The sequence below is a fragment of the Typopeltis vanoorti genome, chromosome 19 (genome assembly GCF_054136105.1).
Source record: "Typopeltis vanoorti isolate ZY-2024b chromosome 19, IOZ_Tvanoo_1.0, whole genome shotgun sequence".
Lineage (NCBI taxonomy): Eukaryota > Metazoa > Arthropoda > Arachnida > Uropygi > Thelyphonidae > Typopeltis > Typopeltis vanoorti.
The window spans coordinates 110,269,756-110,297,236 of record NC_143567.1 but is presented as its reverse complement, the minus strand read 5'-3'; the positions used below and the strand labels follow the sequence as shown (position 1 = coordinate 110,297,236).

The 27,481-nt window shown below is 37.6% G+C and overlaps 1 protein-coding gene across 1 annotated transcript; it reads right to left on the bottom strand.

Annotated features, from left to right (window-relative positions):
* Positions 1-200: 200 nt before the first annotated feature.
* Positions 201-25,889, bottom strand: LOC150096435 (popeye domain-containing protein 3-like). The gene is made up of 8 exons (XM_090409268.1): positions 25,763-25,889; positions 23,440-23,769; positions 13,228-13,409; positions 7,262-7,392; positions 5,711-5,819; positions 5,381-5,533; positions 4,790-5,009; positions 201-813 (listed from the first exon to the last, which is right to left on the bottom strand). Exons 1-8 carry the CDS (start codon positions 25,776-25,778, stop codon positions 725-727), a joined length of 1,230 nt encoding a protein of 409 aa, XP_090265394.1. The 5' UTR covers positions 25,779-25,889; the 3' UTR covers positions 201-724.
* Between the last annotated feature and the right edge of the window lie 1,592 nt (positions 25,890-27,481).

Genomic DNA, 27,481 nt, shown 5'->3' with positions numbered 1-27,481 from the left:
AAAACAACACTGACTGAATGTTTGTTGTAAAACGAACAAAAGACGTCACTGATTACATGTTGACCCCTCCCCCTTTTCTTTTCCCCTTTACATCTGAAAGAATTGCAATTCCATCACATAAAGCAACTCGAAAAGAGATGTTCATCTTAGCTAGACATATCGCCCTTTCCCCTCGAACCCCCCCCCCCCCCAATCACAGTTAAGGATTTTGTTAAAATACAATACAATACAGAGTTTCGTTCAGGAATATACCAAACATGACGAACACATTAGCACAACATTCCAGTAATGTACAATACGAGATTCCTGTCACCAAAATGGCTGCCATCTTGGGCAGACACCTTTTGGAGCATTTAAGCTTCGTGTAGAAGAAATAAATGACAATTCTCTAGACATTTGTTTACCCTGCTTCGGGGGCTATTTTGCTATGGAAAATTCCCATTCCTGACCTTCAGTTTCTTTATCGCTTTTAAAGGCAGATTTAAAAATAAAACATTTAAAAATCATTTTGTGTGTACACCAAACAGAAGTCCGTCCGCCGAAATATAGGAATACGACAATCCCCACTTCGTTCATTGTAAATTTGCACTTCTTCAAAAATAATTATCCAGGAGGCCCGAGTTCCTTTCGTCATCAGCTCCTGACGGACGCGCAAAGCGTAGTGTTCCACGGTTGCTTAGCAACCGGATCTATAATTCGAAGAGCTATGGCTTCATCGGTGGCGTCATTCACATCGGCCTGCAATCGGATAGGGTTTCATAGGAAGATTGTTCGAAACGGGATACGCCATCAGCCTTTCTTTGCTATCGAAATCTACAACAGTAAGAAAAACAAGAGTGTCAGATGCTTATGTTCTTTTTAATAATGAATTAATTAGAATTAAAATAATAATATTTTAATAAAAGATTTTTTTTCTGTCTCGGGATAATTTACAGCTTTGATTCTGCGTATAAATTTTCTAGCAGCTGCGTGAGGAGAGTACGAGCTAATTCTCGCCGTGTCCTGGCATGCAGTGCTTTGACTGGTGATGCTCGTATGCTCTGGCATTTGATCGTTGTAATCCTCGGACTGGAAATGTTCGCGATGCTCTGGCACGTAACACTTGTAATCCTCTACTTGGCGATGTTTGTCGTGCACTGGCTTGTAATGTTTTGCGCAACTAAAGCTTACATTCATCTCCTCAAGTGTCGTTTTTCTTCCCCTACACTACACAAGAGGGAGTTAACATAATAGGTCATCTATCTCCCGCATACTCCCCCCCCCGCCATTACCACCGTCCCCTTAAGCAGGAAGGCTGATATCGGAGCCACTTCTCCGGCTTGGCGTGGCATCAATATCCGACACTACTTGTGGTTTTGACGCTGCTCGTTGTAAAATACGCTTCTTCCCCTCCCCAACTCGTCGTAGGGCTTTGTGCGCTATTGAGTGGCACGCGCGGTGACGCATGACACGCTCGGCGTTAGTTCTTCCTTAGTGCGTGGCCAGCGACGTGACAAATGTCATTATAAGCCCGCCAGGGAACTCCGCTACGCCAACCGAGGCTCGTGGCGGGACACGGTTGGCTTGCTCTACTCTCTCGACTTTGTGACCTTTCCGTAATTACGTTTATCCAAGGAGGGGGGGGGGGAGATATGAAAAAGAATGCTTTCGTCTGCTTGAAGCTCCACGTAAGCTTTGCAAGCGTGGGAATACTTTGCCGAAGAGGATGACGGAGGTGGGTCATAAGCACGGAGTGAGTTGATGATAACTGCCGAGAAGTCGGGGAATAAAGCGAAGCGTAATAGAGACGCGAGTGACGAGGTTCTAGGAGATCAAATGCGTACGCAATCTGGAGAAATATTTGCAGATCAGATCCCTTAGTTTAGGAGGGACGGCGAATTCCTCTCAAGCTCACTACGACAGCAAAGAAAGATAATTTCGTGGCATATTTAAGATCCTGTGTGTGCTAACACAAACATGTCTCCTTCTCATCGCAGCTTTTATATATTTTTGTTTGCTTCTACAGAATTACTTTTATTGTAGCGAAGCCAAATGTGTGCACTCGCAACAGAAGCTGCGAACTAACACGAAAGGGATTGTGTTGACACGTGCTAAGATGGAACCTCCTATTGTCTCTAATGCGCAAGTGGAGGTCATGGTCTTTGAAGAAAAGAAAGCGAGAAAAAATGTTCCGGTCATTCTCAAAAAGAAGGAAGAAGAACAAAAAAGAAGGAAGAGAAGTTGGTTCTTCCGTAAATCTGAAGCTGAACTGCGTAGGAATGTCGACTTGTTTTCTTAAATGAAAATGGAGAAACGAAGTGGTGCTCACTCAAGAAGAACAGCACCCATGAAAACACTGATAGTAGAAGTATCAAGAAAAAAAAGCCAGTGATAAGTTAATTGGGGATTTGTGTGTGCGTGAGAAAGATCATTTCAACTGGACTGTCCTCTCCTGGAGAGTGTGTGGCATTAGGGAAGTTTCTGTTAAACCATTCCAAGTGTGAAAACTAATTTCCGATTTATAGGCTATTTGTAGCTATACAATAGTCTTTTGAGAGGAAAATAACATCAAGTTTGTTTGTTTTTTGAGGGGGAGGGGGGTCTGAAAAGACTGACAAATACTGTAACATGTTCTGATAGTAATGTGGTATCATGTTTACTATTTCCAGGGAGATTCAGGCTCCCTCATCCCACTGGAAATTGTACAGAAAATCTGAGCTTCCTCTGTGGTCGTTCACAACGTGTCGCCTCATAAATGATTGGTTCTCTCCTCACATTTTCCACCCAATGTTGGCATATACTTTAGGATTCTGTACAGGCAAAGCCAAAAGATGAAAATCCGCAGGCTTCCTCTTGTCCATAAAGAACCCTCTCTCACTGACCTCAATTTCTACCCATAGCGATGCCGATGTGAGTACATTCCATTCCCTCATTTCATTCGATAAATCTTTGCACAATCTTCTAAAGATTTACATAATCTTTAGAAGCAAGTTCTTTCCTAACCAGTGCCCGAAACTCTCACCTCCTTGCTATTCTTCACAAAGGGATAGGATAACATTGCGAACTTCAGTTACGAAAACAGTCTTGTCGTATTTGTCACAAGAAAGGTTTCAATACACTTTTCCTCCTCCTGTATTTTTGACTGAGATCTCTAACCATGCTGAGATTCTCTTGTGCTGACTTACGTCTCTAAATCTTTCTGAAACAAGAAGATTTCAGCCACAGCCTTTTCGAAAGAAAAAAACAGGTTAAATTTTCCACTCGAGACTGTTTCTCGCCTGTATAAGTGCTGACTGGAGAAATCCTAACTGCGCCTAACTTTCTAATATTGCAGACGCACATGGAGTGGTGCAACTGAGCTCTTCTAAGAATATTTCACACCATATAGAAGAGGGTAATGCGATCAACTCATGACTCCTTTTCACAGATTCATTCTAATCTCCCTCTTTCTCTTACTAGGCACTCTGTGTGTGGTTTATGCCTTTCTAAGGGTATTTCATAGACAATGTTCTGATGAACTAGCCTGCAGCTGAACTGGACATTGCCGAATCTACTTCCATTCCAGTCCATTTCCCGTGTTAAAGAATCAACTTCTCCTGTTCTTCCTTCATTCCATCTGTCTGTGTTCTTTGAAACAGCTTCCCCTTACTGTGTCTTCTCCAAAGACTACAACATTCAGCTGTTCAAGAGGCAAGAAGATTTGTGTGGAAATATTCAAGCAGTACGGTGTTCTCGCTCGCTCAGTAGACACTTCTCTTTCTCCTGAATGTCGTAGTCTTTGGAGAAGACATTCACACTGCACTGAGTTTGCGAATCCGAGAAACGATATAACCATCAAGACAATTTATGTCTCTTACTGCAGCCGTATCACCAATCGTTGAGCAGAAGAAGGATTATTCCCGGTTACCATGGTGATTTGCTGCTTGTGCTTTTCAACTGTAAACATAATCAGAGCAAAATGTCTGTTTATTATGGCAGCAGTGTTGGGTTCCCAAAAACGTTTAGATTAGGAGCGCTTATTAAAAGTTTTTTTTTTATTGTTTTGAATTTTCCCATGCTGACCTTAGAGTTATGTGGAAATATTGAAGCAATTCTCGTTCGCACAGTGGTTAGCATATCTGCTCTCCACGCAGCAGGCAGCAAGTTCGAATCCCACCGCGGGTAAAAATGTTTGTGATGTCGCACTCTCCTAAGATGGACTGCATAAACCAAACCCCCACCTTCTTTCTTTCTCAGAAAGGCGGAGGAAGAGGTTCACCTCGCTCATGTGATACATCACAGATTTCCTTTTGTGTGCAGTAGTTATTTAATGCGCGGTGAAAAATGATTTAGTATTTTTACCGAGTAACTGATTTCTGAATGCATTTTGATTTTAAATAAGTTAATGAAACCCTAAAATTAAACAAATCCTGAAGTGCGCAGTAAAACAGAATTAAGGTACCCTTAGTCTACTTACTAAGTGTTGATATGCATGCAAGTTTATTTTCATACATTTGGTACTCCCAACGAAGTTCACAAGGCTTTTGATTGAAGATGATATACTCTGGTCAACGAAATTGTATCGATGTGTATAGAAAAGTGCAATTATAAGAAAAGAAATGATTGCCGTGTCGATATATAGAGCGAGAGAACTTGAAGAAGCGTAAACGAGACACTCATATTTCTTTATGAAGAATATTCATGGTCCGCCACCGTCCATAATGTATTGGTTTCGTGTGAACACGGCTCAGAGACAAGCGATAATGTCTTTTGTTTAACGGGCTTTGTCTGTGAGCGCACCCCCCGATTTCGCTAATATTTTATGACTCACCCGAATCTACTTCTTGGTCACGATGCATCCCGTTCAGGGGGAAGTTCTGGATGTAGGCAAGGGGGTTGTGACTCATGCTGTTGCTGTGCGGGCTTTTGCTGGGGATGCTTCGGAACGAGGATCGAGGATCTCCGCCGTCCTGGGTAGTCGGATGTGACGTCATAGATCCGGTGATGCTGGGCAGACGTATATCGAGATGAGAACCTTTCTCCGTGACAATCTGTGGGGAGAAATTGAGACGAGCAATCGATATGAGGTAACCAAAGGGATGCTGCAAGCAGCGATTTGAAAATGTTCAGCAGAAAACAGAACGTACAAAAGGTGTAAAGTTTAAATGTTGGACGATCTGGTAGAAAGCGACACGCTGGCATTAAAATATTCTTTCGCTGGGATGAGTGTTTAAACTGCAGTTTATTCTTTATTAGAAAAAAAAAAATTTTTATTACGCATCCAGCACGTCACATAATGGATAAGCACCAAGACTGTGGGAAGGGGTGACAGGTATCTTCAGAGGGGGGAGTTACAATTTTAGATCTAATCACCATGATAAAAGTACATCCGCCGTGTTATGGATGGGGTGAAATCACATACCTTATCGTTCATGGCGTACAGCTTTGTCGTGATGTCCCTAGCCAGGAGAAGGGAGAGAACATTCGCTAGATAGGGTTCTTTGATGAGAAGATATTCCAGGGTTTGCCTTTGCCAGAAGATGTAGCGACAGGGAGTGGCAGCAATGATGGACACCTACACAGAAAATGAGAATTGTGAATATTTGTGACTGGTGCGAAGAAGGTTTTGTTTTTAAACAATTAAGATTCAGACTGGTTTCCTTGAGGATGGCGTCTTCTTATAAAATGAGATTCACCTCCGGATATTTTATCAAAATGAACTACATTTCAAAGACGACTTGAATTGGCTTACCTTAAATTTCTCTTCGACCCCAGCTCGGCTCGATTCAAACTCTGGAGAATCCAGAAACTCCTTCGGGCTGATATGATGTAGGAAATGGTGATCGGTAATCACGTTAATCCTAATTGAAAACGAAAGAGGTCCATCGATTACAGAGGGATATTTTTCAGACATCGTATGCTTTTTAATTTTCGAAGTATAGTTCAACATTAAATAGCACGAATAACTACATTTTCTATATGATCATTGACATAATTAATTAGATCATGATATGTAAAATATATATTTAAACATATTTAAATATTTAAACACATATCGTTTAATATGAATTCGATCATTATGTTGAAGGATTAGTCACCAGATGCCGCTGAACTAGTTTCACAGAATCGGTACTTACGTTTGCATCTCTGGGGGAGGAGACTTCATTTTCAATCAAACATGTTCACAACTGACTATTTATTTACTTTGAACAACAAACAATTCGATTGATATAAATATGGTATAAGTACGGGGATTGTTTGAAACAATTAAATCAAATTCAATTAAAAGAAAAAAATGATTTTAGTGGCATTCTCAAAAGGCTTTTCTCACTCGACACTGATTACATATAATCAACTGCCGTCTTATAATCCTAGCGACAATAAGTAAAACTATACAGAAATGTAAAAAAATAATGATTATATCCATTAAAATTACGTTTTATTATTGGAATAAAAACTTTTACTAATTCACTGAACACAAATATATTCAGTTATTTCAGGTGATGTTTCAGATTCTTCTGCTATCGCTGCTTGAGAAGCTTCTTCAAGCAGTTAATTCATTCAACGACTAAATAAGTATAAATAAAGTTAATCAATCATAAATACAAATATTATAAATCAATTATGATTAAGGACTAAATCCTCTTTCCAATAGCAAAGCCTCCGTAGTTTGACATTTATTTCAAAGCCATTTGATTCGTAGACTGGAGTCGAATCCTGTTTAGGATGCGAACACTAATGTAAGGACTTTTCAATGGAAGGTGAGTTAGTTGGTCTTCTGTGGAAGCAGGATTTTTTTTCTACCGGAAACTCAGGCCTTTCACCAACTAAGCAAATCGGCCAAGAGAACGTACACAATTTACAAAGTATACTAAGAGATATTGAATTAACTAACCACATTTCCTGAAATTATGGTTACGATCGAGAATACTTGGGAGGTCGTGGGAGATTCATGGCCTTTTAGAACCATTGATGATGAGGAGGAATGGGGTCGTGCTTTTAACGTGTAACGTTAAGCCAAACAATTCATCTTTCTGAACTCACCAAATTATTAAATTATGAACACCTCTAAGGAAATAAAAGTTTATTCATCCAAACTTGTCATTTCTCTAGCTTGGCCGAAGATTGCTAAGATAAATAAGAATTGAATTACAAGCGACAAAATAACAGTCCTCTGCGAACGATACTTGGCATTACGGACAAACATTTATGTTTCCTACATTAATCATTCGAATACGTTTGCCATACCACAAAGTATCGTGCAGGAGGTTAAGAAAAGCAATAATTTAAAATCTTTACTAACCTTCCCGAGATGAGAAGCCCTAGTCTGTCGGTCCTCGTGAGGTTCTGCATGGCATATGCTTCTCCTGCATGAAGAGACATCATCTGCGCATACTCCAAACTCACCAGCTTCTTGAACAGCAGTCTGGAAACCTGGCGGAACATTGATTGTTAATGAAAGGTAGTACAGGTCGACGACCCCTTTATGGTGCCGCAGACAGGTGCGGCGAAGCGAAGTCGCATCTGTGTACACGACAGAGAGCGAAAGGGAGGGGGGGTGAGGACACTTGTGTTATTGAACACTTCAGCATGCGTGTCACAGACAGCTGAGGAAACTAAGATCGAACGAAGGAGGAGGAAGGAAGTAACCCTCGGCCATTATTCTTACGGAATGAAGAAGATCTCGAAGAAGATTCGCGCTAATAAATGAATAAAGTGCAAGCTCGGTTTTCGGGAAGAATTGGCATGTGACACACACACTCACACTCGGGTAATCTGTTTGTCACACTACGCCGACCAACCTTTATACTTTCTCATGTAGTGCAGCGAAGGGCATATTAAGGTCAACTAGACCAAGGTCACATTACAGAGCGGAGATATCACAGAGTCAGTCAATATCACAAATATTGCATGACCATCAGGAATTCATTAAGAGAGAAAATCGATCTAGCGCCCTCTGCTTCGTTTTAACATAACACTAAAAACAATTTGCAATAATATGTTGAAAAAAGAGGAAATATTTGAAGAAAGGGAACGTCTTTTATAACCTTTCTCTTCTTCTTCTTAGATTTACAGATTAGATCGTCATTGTCATTCTCAGAAGAGGTTAATCCTATTCCGAACTTATTCGCTTGACATACGTTCCCATTGCATGTTGTCCTATCACCGTGAGGGAACAAACACATATCAGGAATTTGATGATGAGAATGATGCTACCTTTAGACAGTATTCCTTCTCGCTCGCTCTCTTTCTTTTCATTTCTGTATCTAGCTGATAATTTCTCGTTATCAAGTCAAATTCCTGATATGCATCCTCAAGGGGAAGGGGATATATCATAATAGCGCTGCATGAAAAGTTAATCACTTACTTTCGATTAACAATTTTCCTCCAAATTGGTTTTTTATCTGTCAAGACTTCATTACTCCCCGATGTCATATTTCGGTCTTCTAGGGCACTTCTGATTAAATCTGAAGACATCGGCCTTCCTCTCATTTTCCTGCTGTCTTAGCATTAAGCACATATTTTGCTAAGTTTTTCCTTTTCTTACTTATTCTGTTCAAGGGACCTTCCTGAATGATAACAATATCAAGTTCCTTCCAATTATCTTTATTTTTAATATGATTCTGCCATTAATGCCAACTGTTCACTTCGCCAATCAACCCTGACATATCCATTCTTTGATCAAGTTTTCATTTCTCACTCAGCTCTCAAATTCATAAGTTAAAATTGGTCTTCTTCACCGTAAGTTTACCATTTTGACTAATTTCTCTCTTATTGCATGTAAATGCATTCAATTGACTTCCTGCCATAGCAACTTTGCTCATTTTGTTCCTATTTACAAATTTAATTTGCCATCTTCACAAAAATTGTGCCTATATAGCTAAAATGTTTTGCTTATTCTATACGAGTTAATTTCCCATTCAGGAAGCTGTCGATGTTTTCACAGTGCAGCTGCTTGTTTTAATATTCTTTGTTTGTTATTGCCGATTTTCACATCAAATTTATTACAGCAGTTATTCTAATTAGCAAATCCCTAAGACTTGTACTGCGCTTATTTAAGTAGGATGTCATGTGCATAAAGTAAAGCACTTAGTCTAACATCGCTAATTTTGATGTCAGGTTTTACGTCATTTTTCTTCAAAATATGAGCCATATAGATGAAGAATAACAATGGAGGTAGGGCGTACTCTTGTGTCAGATATGATACAAGAGTGCACACACTTGTCATATCTTATTTAACATCCAAACATCTTCCTATGACTGCTGCTCTTCTGACTTAAAACTGAAACGTAGACTAGGCATTACTCAATATAACGTCCCATTTACATCATCAAGTGTTTTGGGCTGCTCTTCTGTTGGCTCCTTTTCGAGATATGCAGAACTTGAATACAGATACTTGTTATATTCCCGTGATTTTTGAGCTTTCTGTTTTAATTGAAAATCTGATTCTGAACAACCTGAGGCCAACTTGTTCTTCTCTGTTTCTCTTCGCCACTTTTCTTAGCTTGTTCTCAGCATACTTTTATTGGAACTCGATAGAGAAATTCCAATGGTTTTGAACACTGTCTTCTTCTTCACTGTAAGTTTGCCATTTTGAATAATTTCTCTCTTAATTCGTGTAAATGTATTAAATTTACTTCCTCCCATAGCAGCTTTGTTGACTGTAATTCTCGGATTCACTTTTATTCCTTTTTTTTAATAAATGGGTACTCTACTCAAATCATTGGGAATTCGATCCTTTGACCAGGCTTTCTAAATTATGCAGTTTCGCCACTGTAAAATTTTATACCCCCAAATTTGACATATTTAAGCATTTCTGATCAAATATCGCCCATTTCATCCACCTTTCCACATTTCACATTTTTGAAGTTTTTTTTTCTACCTCAAGTATTGATATGTACTCCTCTTTGGATTCCTCTTGAAAATGTTCTGGTATGGTTGTGTCACTTGTTTCTTTTAACACTCTTTAGTAATTATTCGAGACATTTAGGATATCCTTATCCTCTGTCCTCGTGTCAGCTCATTGTAAAGCGAATAACATTACTTAGTTATATACCGTACACACACAAAAAAAAAACAAAAAAAAAAACTCGCTTCTTAATATATTAAATGTAAAATGCTTTAGCGAGATTAATGAGAAAAACCACAAAATAGAAACGAAGATATTGTAAAAGAACTATAAATGAAATCAACAGAAGAAAAACTAAAAAATATTTAAAGAAAATTATATATAGTAAAGTAAACCGCATAACCAACACTGAATGTCTTAAAGAATTAATAAGATATGCACCAACTTGGAAGAGAATGCTGAGTAGACTTCAATAGAGGCTGCTATTCGATTAAAATGAGATTGAAGAAGATCATAATATCTGTGATATATGCGTGTGTGTGTGTGTGTGTGTGTGTGTGTGTGTCATGATGTACAATGTATTTTCTTAATTTCTTAATTTTAAAAGTTTAAAAATTCACTGTTTTAATCATATTTTTATTTTTAATTATTTATTTTAGAGTGGTGACCAAGGCTGATTTCAAACTATTATTCTTATTCTCTTTTAGAGAATAAGAATAATAGTTTTAAGAAATGTAAGGCATACATGTATATTGGTAAAGAGCCAAGCCTCAGAAATAGACAAATTCATCAAACGATTATCATTTTAATAGGGGTAGAAACACCTGTTTGTATCGTGTGTCAAGTTAATGTCCATTCTACGTGTGTCTTGGATTTTGCTAGTGAAGTATGATTTCTTGCACTTCATCGGCTGAGATCTGAGATTATCGGTTCGGAGCACTGATAAACGGTCCTGCTCTATAAAATCTGAACAACTCGTTTGCAGTTGGGACAATGCAAGCATTTATTTATTGCCGGCCTGGTTGGCCGAGTGGTCAGCGTATCCGCTCTCCAGCCAAAAGGTTGTGGGTTCGAATCCCGCCATGGGCATAAATGGTTGTGATTGTCTGTGAAAATACTAGTTGTGGTAGTGAGAGGTAGACGGCGATGATGTAGTTGCGGTTCGTTGTAGTTGGTGGATTGAGTGGTGGAGTACGTGCCTTCCCTCGATGAGTCTTTGGATTCCCTGGAGGTCTCAGGAATAATAATAATAATTTATCGCGATGCTGTTGAATCCAGGTCCTCTCTGTCTCTCTCATTTCGACGAAAACAGACTGCAGCAAGATTAATTTCTGCAACGTATACCATTGTCTACTCTTCCAGAGTCTGATTTTTGTAGTTTAAGCAGCACCGCAGACGTCACTAAAAATGAAATCAAGTTACTTATTTGAAGTTCCGCTCTGTGTGTGCTATTTTAGTTCAGAGTGGGGGTTGGAGATATCCTAATAGTTGCGGAAACGTAGTGGAAACACATGCAAAAGAAGGTTGCCCCAAACAGTCGAAACACGGGACGACTTAAAACTGATAACTGGTGGATGATTAGTGAAAATAAATTGCAAGAAGTTTGAAACTTCTTATAATTTATTGAAAAATGCACTAAATGTTGAAAATAAACACGAAAATATATAGGAATTATGTACAGGGTGTTCGGGATAAATTTGACAGTTTCGTAAGGAAAAAGAAAATCTTCTTTGTATCTATTAAATTTAATGAATTGACAAAAAAACATTACAGGCAGAGTTACTTACAATACTATCAACAAGATTTACTCAAAATAACCACCATTAGCATCGATAACAGCTTCAATTCTGGTTTGGAACCTCGAACAAGCTGATGCTACAGTCTCCCTGGGAAGGGCCGCAAAAACTGTTTTAATTTTATCCATTAACTGGGCTTTTGTATTACTGGAAGTGCGATTGGTGTCTTTTTCAACTGCGCCCCATACAAAATAATCCATGGGGTTAAGGTCTGGGGAGTTTGGAGGCCAAATATTTGGACTGGTGAAGTCGTAGAAATTTTCAGACAACCATTTTTGACTTTTCCCAGAGGTGTGGCAAGGGGCCGAATCCTGCTGCCATACATACGGCCTACCATTGGCTACCCTTGTTATCCAGGGCTTGACTACAGTTAGCAACTCCACGAACAAAGCCCGAATTCCAATGCCAGGGTTCTTCAACACCTGTTCCTGCAGATTTGCGAGGAATTCTGCTGTACGAACGCAATCAGATCGTCTGCTAGGGATCTTTCTTCTTGCTACATCCTCGTAGTCACCATTGCAAGTCTCTAGTTCATGCCTGATTGTTTTTACTGTATTCAGGGAGCATTGGGCAGCAGTCGTAATATCCTTATTTTGATGGCGGGCACGAATCATCATGATACAAGTTATTCTCTTCCATGATTCAGGTGGGTTCCAGCTATCCATCCTTTCTGACATCTTGTATATGAATGAAGAAGGGTCCAAACTTTTAAATGAAGAGAAGTGTGTGTTAATACATGTAACTTACGGAAAAATATAATTAATTATAAATATGTCAAATTTATCCCGAACACCCTGTAAAAACACTGATGTAAGCAGAACAGGCTAAAGTTAATCTCAAAGAGGACGTGGCGTTTTGTATAAGGTTAATAAAATTAAGGTTGCGTAAGTAAGACTCTAAGAAATATAGAATTATTTATTTTCCAGGGATTATTGGAAATGCGACAGGCTAACTTGATAGAAAGATTCAAGCTGTTATAGTTAATAAAATATACGAAAAATGAATTCGATTCTCACGTATTCTGTTACAAATTATTATTCTGATGTGAAAATTTGCTTACGGTCTGTCAAGTATTCTGGTAACTTTGTGAAGGATTTTATTTATTATTCTGTCGAATATGCTACAATTTTCAAGATTATTCTGGTGGGTGCAATAAATCGGTTACATCCTTAACAACAGAAAATATATTTACACAACTGCAAATGGGGTAGAATGCTAGTTTATAAAACAAATAAGATTCCATTAACAATTGAAAAAAAGAAAACTGTTCAGAAATGTTAAAATAAGCACGGAGAGAGAGAGAGAGAGAGAGAGAGAGAGAGAGAGGTGCATTAAGTTGGTCTGAAAGAATTAAACAGAGAGATTTATGAATAGAATGAAGTTCGATGCGCAAATATATTTTATCACTTGAAGAAAGCAAACAGAACATTACAGATTATAAATGGAAATTTAAGATCCATTGTTAAATAAATTATATTTCTATTTTTTAAATAAAGACAACCAAATGAATCTATTATAGCAAGAGAAATGTCTAATTCTTAGAAGTAAACAATATTATATTTTTTTTCTGGTAGGAATATTTTTGAGTAATACTTTTGTGAAAAAGAATTAAATGATTCTCACCTGGAGGGGTTGAAACATCGTCTGGTATATTTCTTCCAATTCCGGAGGGAACTTCACCTTCCGCATGGTGTACAGGATGTACAGGGTCTGGCCCATGTTGAGGACCATGAAACAAAAATTCCAAGAAAACACATCGGGGGCACAAATAATGTTCCAGGCCCAAGTGGAGAAGAGGAGGAATCCTGATAAAAATACAAACGAAAAGGGCAATGAATAAAATACTGCTGCTACTTTAATTAAAGGGATAACAGACGGATTTCAAACCTTTATTTAAGCCAACTTCATAATCTAGGATACCGTTAACGCCAAAACGTTTTTGGGTTCTTGTAAATTTGCAAGTAAAACAGACTGGTAAATGTTAATCCTAATATAAACCATTAATATCATCAGCTAAAGCAAGTACTCGTATCAGAGGATTATTATTATGACCAGAGGCCTCATACCTGTCTTTGAATTTATTCACATTACTTGCACTCACAAACTCCAACGGAAGTCCATTTCAGTCACTCACCACTCTGAGTGAAAATTCTAACTCGCATTCCTTTCACGACTGCATTAAGTTTAATATCCAGAATGTCCATAATTAATATTCAAGCTAGCTATAATCCAGAATGTCCAGCAATATCCAGAATGTCCGCTGGTTCCATCTCACTACTCTGGATATTGTATCTTTATTCACAAATATTCCTCTGGGCGAAGTTATGGTTCTTATAGATAATCTGTTCCCTCAGGACATCTCTCAACTATTTCAACACTGTCTCAACTCAAATTTGTTCCGATGGAATGGGAAAATCTACAAACAACTTTCGGGCCTTGCAATGGGAACAGTGGCGTTGCTAGAACTTTTGCCGCCCGGGGAGGTCCCTGAGTTTGTTGCCCCTCTCAATACAAACCAAAAATACTACAAAAAGTCAAAAGACGTATAGGATAAGGTTCAAAGTACTCCCCCTAGCTACGTTACTGAATGGAAAGCCCTCTATCTTCTCCTTGTGCAGACTTATTCCTGGAAAAGTTCGAAAAAGATGCCTTGTTATCTACAAATTCTAAACCGTCACTTTGGGAGATATGTAGAGAACATATTCACAATGTGGAAACACAGTGTGACTGAGTTACAGATTTTCTTTCATCTATTGACTTCTTCCACCATAAAATCAAATTCACTTGGGAAGTTGAAAATAAGGAAAATTACCTTTTATGCATTCTAATTACGAAAAAAGCAGACGGAGGCATTTCTCTTGGTGTGAACCGTAAGCCAACTCATACAAGTCGTTATCTACATTTCTCCTCGTTGTACTATATTTTAAAAAAAGAATTAGGTATTATATATACACTGAAAAAGAGGGCGATCTCTATTATAAGAGATGAAGGAACACTAACAGACGAATTACCTTCTATTCTCGAACAATATACTAAAAACAACAGAAATAATTTTACTCTATAATCCTTCTCCACAACAGATCCATAACATTCATTACAGACCTCAATTTCCATCCCTTTTATTGGCGAACTTTCGCTAAAATTTGCAAATATCCTGAAATCTCATGACATAAGAGCGGCCTTCAAACCCATTGTGACAGTACGAAATCTGTTAGCTCGCCAAAGGACCACAACTCTTTCAACAAACATTCTGGAGTTTACAATATTCCATGTTCTTGTGACCTTAATTACACAGAGCAAACATGGAGAAGTTTAGAAATAAGACCAAAGGAACATACTGGAGACGTCAATAACAACAGAGAAGACGCCCAGGTCTGGCATTCCATTTCTTCCACACTCACCACAACATTGAATGGGATAAGAGCTCCGTGCCGTACATAGACAACTTCGACTCCCGCAACATCAAAGAAGATACAATGGTAATCCACTCACAAGGTACCCAAAACAGAAACCAATGGATGATTTTGTGTGACATTTGGAAGTCATTCATTAGATCTTTAAACACATCAGAGTTTAATTTTTCTGTAAACCATCGGACGCACCTGCTAAACAGTGACTGACCATGTGCCAACATCCAGGCTCCACGTTTTCTGTTGTACTTGCATTCTTGTGTAACGGTTCCTACACATTCGGAATTTTTCAGTGATTTATTGATTCATATTTAGTGCTTGTTGCGTATTTGTATGTTCATCCCAACCTAGATGAAGCCACTAGCTTAAGTGGCTAAAACTAGTAGGTTTATTAAATCTTTACAACCCATAAACCCAGTTAGTTATTTTTTATTACATTAGTAATTTGGTCGAAAAAACAACATACTTATCATTAAATCTTAGGTCCACAGTCCTACACACTCAGGCGCCATACACCGCTTTCTTATTTCTGTAGCTCCTCCCCCTTATCAAAGCTAATAATTTACATTCCAATCCCATATTCTCCAATTTTTGTAACAGTCTTCCGTGTTGTATATTGTCAAAAACCTTAGGAAAGTTCAAAGTATCATGCTGCGTCCATTTCTCCTGTCTAACTCAATAGTAACATTATTATAAAATGTCAACAAGTTACTCAAACGTAACACATTCCCTTAGTAAATTCGTTGTTTACTATGTCCATTCCTGTATGCGAGTTCTTACCAACTTCTCCAAACTTTTTACCACCATCACTCCAGTGATACTGATAGGTCGACCAATTAGTCTTTGTGCCACCCATGCACAACGGAACTATCATGCATTCTTTCTACTTCTATTGGAATCTTTCCTTTTCTGAGTCTCAAATTATGCAGCCATACCAATGTTCAGTGTGTCCATACGATGGACAGATGGGAAAGAGATGCTTTGTTATTTGGATAATTCTGCAGTTGAAGCGAAATGCTGAAAGTAATAAAGGGCATCTTCTAGTATACTCGTAATGATATTGGTTAACAGAACCGTAAAATGAGAAAAGGACGCTGCTTGAATAATTTTTCATTTGAGACAAAAGAAGTAAATCTCATCTTTAAAATCAGGGCTGAGATTTAAGCAATAATAATGTGAAAGTGATGCCATGCATTCCACACAGTTCTTCGAGAAAATTTTAATGCCGCACTTCATAACACAGAAAGGTAATCGAATACGGCCCAGTGATAATATCAAAGGAGACATGATGGATGCTTTGAATACCGGTCCGTTTCTGTCAGGTACTTCAAGATTCAAGTAATATTTATTCGTTGGGTTAGAATTACAGCCAAAGCGATAAGGCCACGTTGTTAAGCACGTTACTGTGTGCTTTCCCGGCTAACAGACTGTGTCATTAACTTACGTTCATTTGAAAAGCCTTATAAAGGATTCCAGTGATGACCTTTCAGAACGCACTGCAACCGAAGGACTCCTGTCTTGTGGTCTGCCTGAATGTAAAAGGGAAAAATGATAATTTCTCCTTTCCGTAATCGCAGCGGAGAAAAAAATGACGAAAGATGTCTTTGTAACCCCAGTGAAAGATAAGGTTTCTCTTTTAAAGGGGAAAGGAGGAATGAAAGAGGTTTTACTTTGACCGTCTTCATGACACGCGAGGTCAAACAGTCATCGCAATTAGGCTACTGTCAAAGGAGGAAGGGATGCTCGTGATTTGAGTAATCCTGTAGTTTCAGGGAAATAATTGCTTACACTCAGCCGAACGCAAAGCTGTTCGCAGTTTAATGAACGGCATTGCTCGGTGAACATCATCCGGTGGTTGTCATGGCGACGTTATGGCCCCGAGTGACGTTTCGTTATGGGTTTTCGATTATGCCTGACATTACTGGTCACACCGAGAGCTGCCTCGATGGACTCGTGAAGATTCAGGTGGTTGAAACGCATCGGACGAGATTATCATCTCGAGCTACACCCCAGAAGCCGCCATCAGAGAAAAATTCAGTTTGCGTCGTTGGCGACAACTGGAGATTGTACAAATGTTAAGTTCGGGGATGGGGGGGGGGGAGGCATAGAAGAGGGATTTGTGTTATTCGTTGAGATGTCTATGCATTCGTCGTGGCGGTGGGCGTGTCAGCTCGATGCGTCATGTGTGCCATCCCAGCCACCGTCGAAGCGGGACGGTGCATAAACAGACGTCAGCTGCATCTTTTTGTTCCTTCTTTTCAGTCGCGTATCGATGGCTGCCGAGAGATAACTCCGCTTCACTGGAGCAGACGATCGATAAGAGACGAATGGCTCGAAGGGGAATCTCTGACTTCTCGAGCAAGCAGAGGAGAGTTTCTGTTTTCCGAAGAAGCATCTCGCTCTTCAGTTGCCTGGACGACGTCGTGTTTTGCTGTGGCGATACACCCTGGCGATTAGCTTTGTTATTTAGGAAACTCTCGCAAGAAAACATTTCCGTGTGTCGTTTCTTTCTTTCTTTTTTAAAGGGAGATTTTAGTTGCCATAGAAACATTTCACCTTTCGGTTGCTATGACAATGACTTCGTTATCAAGCGGACAGCACTGCAAGTAAATAATTATGTTTGTGTATGTGCCAACGCATTTATGTTGTCGTTACTGGGGTTTCAATTAAATCTTAAAACCAGCGCATTTATGTCTGCTAAGTGCATGCTTTTTCCGACAGATTTGTATCTGTTTGGATTGATAAACTCTGCTGTTTTTCTGTACAATCTCCTAGATTCATTTACGTCCTTTCGATTCATGATTCACAAGAAATCGGTGCTCATAGCACCGATTTCTTGTGAATGATATGTAAATTAATTTTCCAAAAATGTTGCAGCTGTCATATACATGACGTGAAATTTCCCTTCAACTAATTGTAAGTTCAAGTGCAAGGAGCTATTAAAATATTCGACAATCCATCAATATCTCTAGGTTAATGGTTTTCGAGAACATCCCGTTAAAAACAGATTATTATTATTATTATTTAACAGCTTAAGAAAACAATTTTTCTTGCTGAAAAAAAAAGAACACATGTACCTACTTGATTTCTATTTAAGCAACGTAAATGGAACTATCATTAAATTTATTAATAATTAAAATAGTGAAAAACTCAAATTGTTATAATCAGTGTTTGTGTGAATGGATCGGCAAAGTTAAAGTTTTGGTTAGAAAGCGCGACTAAAGCAGAAACAAAAGTAAACATTTTCTTCCTTATTTATGAGTTTTAAAAACTCATCAATTTTTAGGAAAGTCATCGGTAATGTTTCATACCTTTCATGTTGCCGGCTGTGATTATCGTCAAGTCCAAACAATTTTTAACAACATATATTAAATGATTTAAAGAACAGAGCACCTTAAATGAACTGTTTGAATGAATATTTAAGAGCTTAAAGATCTAGAAAAACACGGTCTTTCGAGTTCTTTAATAACAGCAGTACGACATAAATATTGTAGACCTGGGTGGCAAATGGTTATCATCTCCTCCTTTTTAACAAATCAGGTCGAATCACATCGTGGCACATTGCATTTATCTTCAGCTGTTATCAGGCAGAATGAACTTCGTCATTCTTCGTGAGAAAACACCACAGCCACCCCGACTAGCGAATGCCTGAAGTGTCTGAAAATATTCCATGTTTGGTCTCCACACCGCGAACTTCCGGGTTACTTAATCCTTAGCCCACCCTTTGTACGGATATGTTATAGGTTCACATTAATTTTCGTGGAGCGGATCTCTTTTTGTAAAAATCAATCTACCAAATGTAGGTAAAGCGAAGAACTAAACTGTCGTCACAGATTTGAAGAGATGCAGCTGACGTTCAGTATATCATTACAACATAACGGTATATTCTTAATAGAATAGTTGCATAGATGCCATTGGAAATTCAACTAACCTCCAACCCCCTCTCCTGTATCGCATCTATTTATTGGCATTCTTCCCACACAGTTATGCAATGTTTTGTCTTATATTTCACACAAACAGCCGAATTTAAACTAAAATCAACACGACATCAGAGTCGATTCTGCGACTATCCTTTTATTTCGACTCATTTTCCACTGAAATGGTTTGGCTAAAACCAATAACACGAGACAGAGAGAGAGATTAGTGGAAAGTCTATCAAATTTCCTCTTCAGCAGGTTGCTTTTTTCCCTTGTTGCCTAATTATTCTCTTAAAGCATAGTGGCGATTCAGAACGAAATGTCAAATTCTCGACAATGTTCTGTAAAATCCTACATACGATATTTTATTATAATCCACCCAGAATGGAATCACGTGGATATTTGCCTACGGATCGACAAAGATCTAATATGCATTTTAAGCGAATATTCATAGCAACTACATCGCGACAACACAATCTGGTTATTCTTTTTCTGTTCTTTCATATGAATCCCCTTTTTCTGGACACAATTAGAGCTTTGACATTGTAGGATCTCTACGTAGCGCTTCATCCGGATTGTTTGAAATGACAAAAAAAACACGTTTATGGAGTTCGTTGACTAAAATCGGCCTTACATTCAATTTGCAGTGCTAACAAGTGACGTCATTATTAAGTAATACTCTCCATTCAGTTTTATTTATCGATTGAAATGTCCCGGTGTAATCAAAATTAGAATACACTGATCAAAGGAAAAGATCTCAGACTCGTGTACCTTTTTATGATGCCATTTATTATTTTGATGTACGTTTTTGAATTTTATTTACAAGTGGATAGTCATTCTTTCTCTGTCTCGTTTTTTTTTTTTTGAAACCGTATTACATAAAATATAATTCAAGGAAATGCAAAAGTCACAGAATGATTTAGGAGCGTCACTATTATTTTACAGTGAAAATTGCGTGTTATAGATGATCCTCCATTCACCTTTCAGTAGCCATGATGACCTGCTGACTTGATTAGTAGCCTAATCACACCACAAAAACTCACTCGATATCAAATTATAAGAAGAAGAGAAGTCGCATACGTCTTTTTTATTAATTAATCTGAAAGGCAAGTCGTAATTAAAGGAAACTTTACGACGTCAGAGATTCAGAGAGGATGAAAACAAGGAGAGAGGAGAAAAAAATTCAGCGAAATATTAATTTTTATTCGTATTATATAAAATAAAATAATTTTAAAACGATACCGAACTGGTAATGAAATTAATAGCTGAAGATTAATTAATCGTATTTAGTCTACCACCCATATTTCATTTATATCTGTTTCATCATTTTATCATTTTCATTTTTCTCTTCGTCATTCTTTCTCTCTACCTTCATCATCATCCGCTTGTTTTCATCCTTCCAGCAAACTCCAATACTTTCTTAGGATTTGTTGTTCTCCTTCAACCTAGTTCGAGTTTATCGTTTTTTTCAACTTACTGCACAAGCAGAACAATAAGGAAAAAATAAAGATTATTTTGGAAATAATTTATGAACGCAAATGTTGAATTACTTCAAATATTTGCAAATATTGAGTCAATTAATATTCGCAAAGAGCGCATATTAATCTCAACGTAATCGAAAATATTTTTCGAGGGCAATTACTTCAGGTTGATAAGTTCTTCCAAACAGGAGAATATAAGAAGCACTTCTTTCCAACAAAGCGTGTCTCAAGTACAGAACAATACCAAGGCAACTCACGATAAAAGTAAGTTAGCACTTCCACTGTGCTGACACTTCTAGAACTTTAGATGGATGTATACAGCTTAATGCTTTTGTTTAAGAATTATGATTTTTTTTTGTAAAATAATTCGCTGAATTTGTCAAATATGTTTACAAAGGACCTGCTGAAAAGTCCGAAGCGTTTCTGTTTTTTTTTTTTTTTTAATTCTTAAGTTTATTTTTCTTCATCAACTGTATCATTGAAAAAATGATTTGAAAACGACTGAGTTTATAATTCAAATTGGGAAGGAAACAAGTATGTGAATTAGTCTTAAGTAATTTGTACAACCTTCAATTATCTTTATTTAAAACAAAAACCTCCCACTGCAATACGCACTCATTCACGGATCACCTTGTACTGGATGGCAGAAACGAAAAGCGAGTGCTCAGTTCACTTAATGGCTTGCAATTAGCATTTCAAGTTTTTTTTATATAAAATTGATATTTTCAACTCCAAAATAATGATCGTTAACAAATAATTGCGAGACAAGAACTGTCTGTATGATGGGATATTCGCTTTGGCACTTCTTCAGTGATTAATATTGTAGCGAACCAGGAATAATATCCTAACTTATCGCTTTCCGGTGTGTTGCCAACAAGGAACAGTTATTTCCGGCGAGTCGATATTCTTCAAAATCTAAACATCAATTCATTGCTCCCATAAATCGAATTCACTCTTAAAGTTTTTGATTTAAGCGACGTTCCGAACTGGAGATGAGTTATTTGCTATCATGAGGTTTTTATGTATCTAATGGCATTCATTTTTTCGGCTAAAATTCACTCTTATAGGAAACCTATCAACGGAAGCTTTTATACTGGAAACGAAACCCAACAGTTTTTTCTTCAGAAGTTTCTCAGATTCTCTAAAGAATGTGTTTTCGAGTCTGAGATCTAGATGAAAATTAAGGAAGGTTTGAAAAGAACTTATAACTTAATTGTTTTAATTAAACAATTCATTAAATTGTTAATTAATTTAACCCAAACCCTAGAAGAGATTTCCAAAAGTGGCAACTCGTTTTAATTTTACACTTTAGAATCCTATTTTAGTTGCCTTCAATAAAATGAGTTGAATTTTGTTCTGTTTTTCGACTGTCCTTTTCATACCATTTTAATTGATCAATTATTCTCTTATTTGAATTAGCTTCCTATTCCAATACTGTATTGTATACTATATGCGCGCCTAAGGACAAAAGTAAGGACTGGAAGGAAGTTAAATGGGCTTTACATCATATGATCTCATTCGTTAAGATGCTCTGTTCATCGTAATGGTTTCCTATGCTATTTACTATTACATTGTTCTACTCTTAAATCCAAAGATCGAGCAGAATTTTCAATAAATAATTTACGTATCTGTTGAACACTTCTGTTATTTAATAATGAAGGGGACACAAATCCTTTGATGGTTACCTGCCAGTAAGCGAAACTCTAAGAACTAGGACTGAGATCTATGAGTTTCATATCTACCGAAAAACTATCGGCAAATCCAAGTGTAAGTAACCACTTGGTAGTACAACACCAAGGCAACTCGTATCAAAGGTGGTGCAAGCTCCCTCACTATCCTTGATATTTTCTCATAATGTAAAAGCACAGCCCCTTGGGGATGTAATACTGTAATTACATTATGAGGAGAGGTCACTACCCAGACCGGTTTCAACCTTTTTTGAGGTCTCATCAGTGAGTAGTAGGTAGACCTGGAAGATGGAAGATAACAAGGTTAAGTGAAAAGAACTTACATACCTTCACTATACGAATGCCATAAAAGGTGTGCCTGTATATTATAACATAGATTTTTCCAATATCAAGGATAGTGAGGGAGCGTGCTCCACCTTTGATACGAGTTGCCTTGGTGTTGTACTACCAAGTGGTTACTTACACTTGGATTTGACGATAGTTTTTCGGTATGAAACAAACTCATAGATCTTAGTCCTAGTTCTTATAGTTTCGCTTACTGGCAGATAAACATCAAAGGATTTGTATCCCCTTCATTATTATTAAGGTTGCCAGAAAAATAGCCTTTTGGATTTTATTGTATGTTATAATATATAATATACAGACACACCTTTATGGCATTCGTATAGTGAAGGTATGTAAGTTCTTTTCACTTAACCTTGTTATCTTCCATCTTCCAGGTCTACCTACTACTCACTGATGAGACCTCAAAAAAGGTTGAAACCGGTCTGGGTAGTGACCTCTCCTCATAATGTAATTACAGTATTACATCCCCTAGGGGCTGTCTTGTGTTTTTACATTATGAGAAAATATCAAGGATAGTGAGGGAGCTTGCACCACCTTTGATACGAGTTGCCTTGGTGTTGTACTACCAAGTGGTTACTTACACTTGGATTTGTAGTTTTTCGGTATAAAACTCATATATCTTAGTCCTAGTTCTTAGAGTTTCGCTTACTGACAGAGATAAACATCAAAAGATTTGTATCCCCTTCATTATTATTAAGGTTGCCAGAACATTAGCCTTTTGGCTTTCACTTATGTTATTTGTTCAAACTGCGACCTTTTGACTCCTGTTACTATCTGCCTTAGAGTCTATTCAAAGAAACGGTAAATTCAGTTAACTATGTTAGGTCACACAAAATCACTGTTTTGTTGAATACATCCATCATATTTACCAGAATAACATCTACATCTGGTGTGCCTTAATAAAAAAGTGCTAACACTTAATAGCACTGTTAAGAAAATCTCAAATAACCTAAGAATGATATTTCGGAAATGGGAACAACCTGGAATTACTTACCCAGGATTAGAAGTCCATGCATGAACAGAATGCCGAATCTACTGTTGGGAGAAAGGTAGGAGATGCAGAAGCAAATGTTAGCCAGCTGAAAGAGGATATGCTGTGGCTGTTGCCAGGAGACACAAGGGATCCTCTCCAGATCATCGTAGGTCTCGTTCCCCAGCAGAGTCGCCTCATGCAAGACACTCGAGTTGTAGATATTCAGAAAGGGCTGAGGAGAAACACCTGCCCAGAAGGGCTGGTAGTTGGAATTGGTTGGCTCCACCTCCTCTTTGGGTCTCCACGGAAAAGTGGTGTGTGATGGGTACATGGCCACGGGGGTGTAGGGCACTGCAAACACGAAACAAAAGATAAGGAGAATGCGTGATCTGCGTGGAATTTTAATTAAATTACTTAAAGAGATGTGCGGAGCTTTCTGGAGGGGGGGTCCCCTTGCATGTCATTAAAGTTCCGTTTCCTCGGTGCAATTTATCAAGTTGATCCTACAAAACCGCTGGCGGACACAGAAGGATTGCGTTATTAAAATGCTGTCCTGCTGGCTCATTAATCTCCGAGTATAAATGACGCACAACATGACATAACGGTGGGTCGATGGTGTCACCACAGAAATGTGTGCTTCGTGATTCCCTCTCATTCGTCCACTTTGCTCGTAGTCTATCATTAACATTCAAGTGTTTGCATGACAGGGATTGACTTCCACGAGTCTAATCAATAACAAAAAGGTTTTTCCTTTTTGTTATTGATATTTATGAATGCTCTTCGGGTTTTTTGTAGGAGTAAATTATTCAATTGCCATCCCCGTGCGTTTTTAAGAAGCCATATTAATTTAGGAACAGTTAATTAACACTGGTATAATCAGGTGCCATCTCTGTATGTTATCTTCGCTATTCTCTTGTACTTATGGATGTATCCGAGAAATATTGAGATATCCTTCATTCCTTATTGAAGGATGATATTATATTTGCGACTATAACGTATAATCCAAAATTGGAGACATATCATTATTCATCAGCATAATTTTAAACATCATTTTCTCCTTATGTTATGTTTTTATTTCTAACCCATAGCTTTATTTCGCATCTACCAAAATCAAGTATTTATCTTTCTAATAAGCGATTGTTCAATAGCTCATTTGCTTGGTATCATTTAGGCCTAACAAAGACAAAGATACTCTAGTTTGGGGTCAGCGCTGTGTGGTGGCTCTTACATTAATCTTGCTTGAAAAGTTGACACATTTGACTGAAACGACTGTAAGGATGGTAACAAAGAAACATCCCAGAGACAAATCATAGCAATACTAGCTTTTTATCAACCATTTATTTTATATCAGAAATATTTGGAAACAAATACTAATAATCAATTTTTATGCGAATAAAAGATTAACAAATACTCGTATCAATAAATTAATACATTGTTTATAAATAACTGAATAAATAAATATTCATATTCGTTGTATATTTTAAAATATTTTATCACAAATATGGGCTTAATGATCACCAAAGTTAGTCAACATAATTTTTACTTGTCTTCAGGAAATCTTTCCGTATACTGAAACTATTAGGTAATACTATTATTACTATTTCTAATTGCATTCATTGAAACATTAAATTAACAGGAATTTCAGATATTTAATAATATTCACTCGCGTTGGAACTTTGAATGGTTGTTACGTTACAGTAATCTGTCACTTAACAGCTGTTATGGAAATTATGTTAAATAAATTTAAATTAATAGAGAATTATAATTATTCCATGCAGATTATCTTCTACAGAGATTAAATCTGCTCCTTGAAAAAATTTCCCGTATAAGAACCCGAAATAGTATCCTTCATCAGCACCCACACGATATTTATAATTTTATGAAGGGCTTCAAATTATTAATGTCAAGGATAAACAAGGTGTACATGTTTGTATGCGAGTGCAGCTCGTTTTCTAGGTCAAGCAGCTATTATTAAATATGTTCGGAAACAGCACATCATCCAGAATATTAATAGTTAATCTTGCCCACATTTGCATGTTCAGTACACGTTGATTTAGCGAATTGAACAGTCATTTAGTCACGCGCAATTGCAACATTACAAACCTCCTTTTTGCAGCCCAAAATTCCCAAACTTCAGTTTGCAAGGCGTACTTCAAGCTTACCACACCTCTGTTACGACAGCGACATCGGAGTTCCCCTTTCGTTACTGCTAATATGGAGTCAGATTAGAAGACACGAGTACCGTTAAGAACTCTGATTAAACCCCGAGCAACCTTCGCGATACATCGGGAAGACTCTTAAAACATTCGCGAAGAAATATTGCTAAATAAAGTGTACTACTTACCATGGGTGAATATCATGGGCGGGTCAGCACTGTCTCTTTTGATGAGTGCGGCTTCAGCCCGTACACCAACACACAGCGGAGAGCCATTGTTCTCTGCTCCTCTACTTAACACTGCAGTCCGCTGCGAGAAAACCGACTGACATCGTATGACTCACGCTACAGCTCGGGGCCGCGCGCGCACAGGAAGGAGGAGGCTATTTTTAGAGAGGACGGAGCTCGGAGAAAATCGAATTTGCCCTAAAGGTGGCAGCACCGGATAGCCGTCGAGCAGACGCGTTGTAACGTCGGCATCATTATTTTCTTATTCGTCATTTCTGTGATGCTTATTTAATATGACGAAAGTCATTTCCTCAGCACTTCACTGCATAGCGGTAATGTACAACGGTGATGCTAGACTCGCAGGGGCATCTCCACGGGATGAGATTCGTTGCAGAATGAAGGCATCGATTATGTGTATAATTTTAACATTTTTTAATTTATTAAATTTTTAAATTTGATTGCGTTGTTTATATCGCATGACATAAACAACGCAATGTTTGTTTACCCAATGAAATATCTTTCATTGGGTAAAGAAAATAAAAATATAATAAATTTCCCTATACACTGCGCGACCCAGATTGGGAACAGATGTCAGTTAAATGGTTTTCCATTCTTTAAGTGAATTTAACTTAATCTGCCCTTGTTAAGAAATTCAGGTTGCTGTGTACAAGCAAGAAGCAAAGAGCTTATTAATTAGTTAAACGTTAAATTATAACAAAATACAAGTTAAAGTTTTTAACAAACTCCTCAATAAATGAATCGAAAGTGCGAAATTTATGAAACATTTAAATAAATTTAAGTTATAATTAATATCACTTTATAAAGAAATAAAAACTATAGACCTGTAGCTATACTATCGATATTCTCTATTGTTACCGAGATTTTAATTAAAGATGCTTAAACACCTATCTAAGCAATATATCTTTTTTTTCACCCAATCAGTACGGTTTTAGACCCGGTCTAAACTCGGAAAACACTAACTGTAAAATATGGAATACTGTAAGGATTAGTGCCGGTACTTTTTCTGAAGTCTCTGTAAATTATCTGTGTGGCCGCAGAATTCTTTGGCAAAATACTCTCCTTTACTGATGACACCCTTCTAATTTGCAACGAAATTAATATCAACTCATTAAAAGACCACGGTACGGAAAAAATTATCAAATGGGTTCACGAACATTGGCTTCAAAATAAATTTCGATAAGACAAATATAAGCACTTTAACAGAACAATAACATGATAGATAGCACGACTTAAATTTCTATGGGAAGCAAATCATTGCCAATCAATAAACGAAACAAACTCGATAAGATGATGAGATACTTAGGTCTAAATATTGACAGCATCAATTCCTGTGTAACAGTTTTGGTAAACCAAATAAGATATGTCATAATCAGAAACTATTAGTTAAAATTTGTCAGTACAGGATTCCTTAGATGCCTATAATACTCGTAGGAAAATTTCTTACTCCAGTGTAGCATTACTTTCTGCAGTGGAGATTATTACAATCACAGATGCTTCCCCTGAAAAGAATCCTAAACAAAACAATAAGAGCAATGCTCACTTCCTATCCAGCGTCATACCATCCTTGATATTTTTAAAGTAAACTTTACCTTAAGGGCGGCTTAATATACATCAGGAACAACATTAAATTTCCCCGTGTGTAATGTGGATTATAATTTG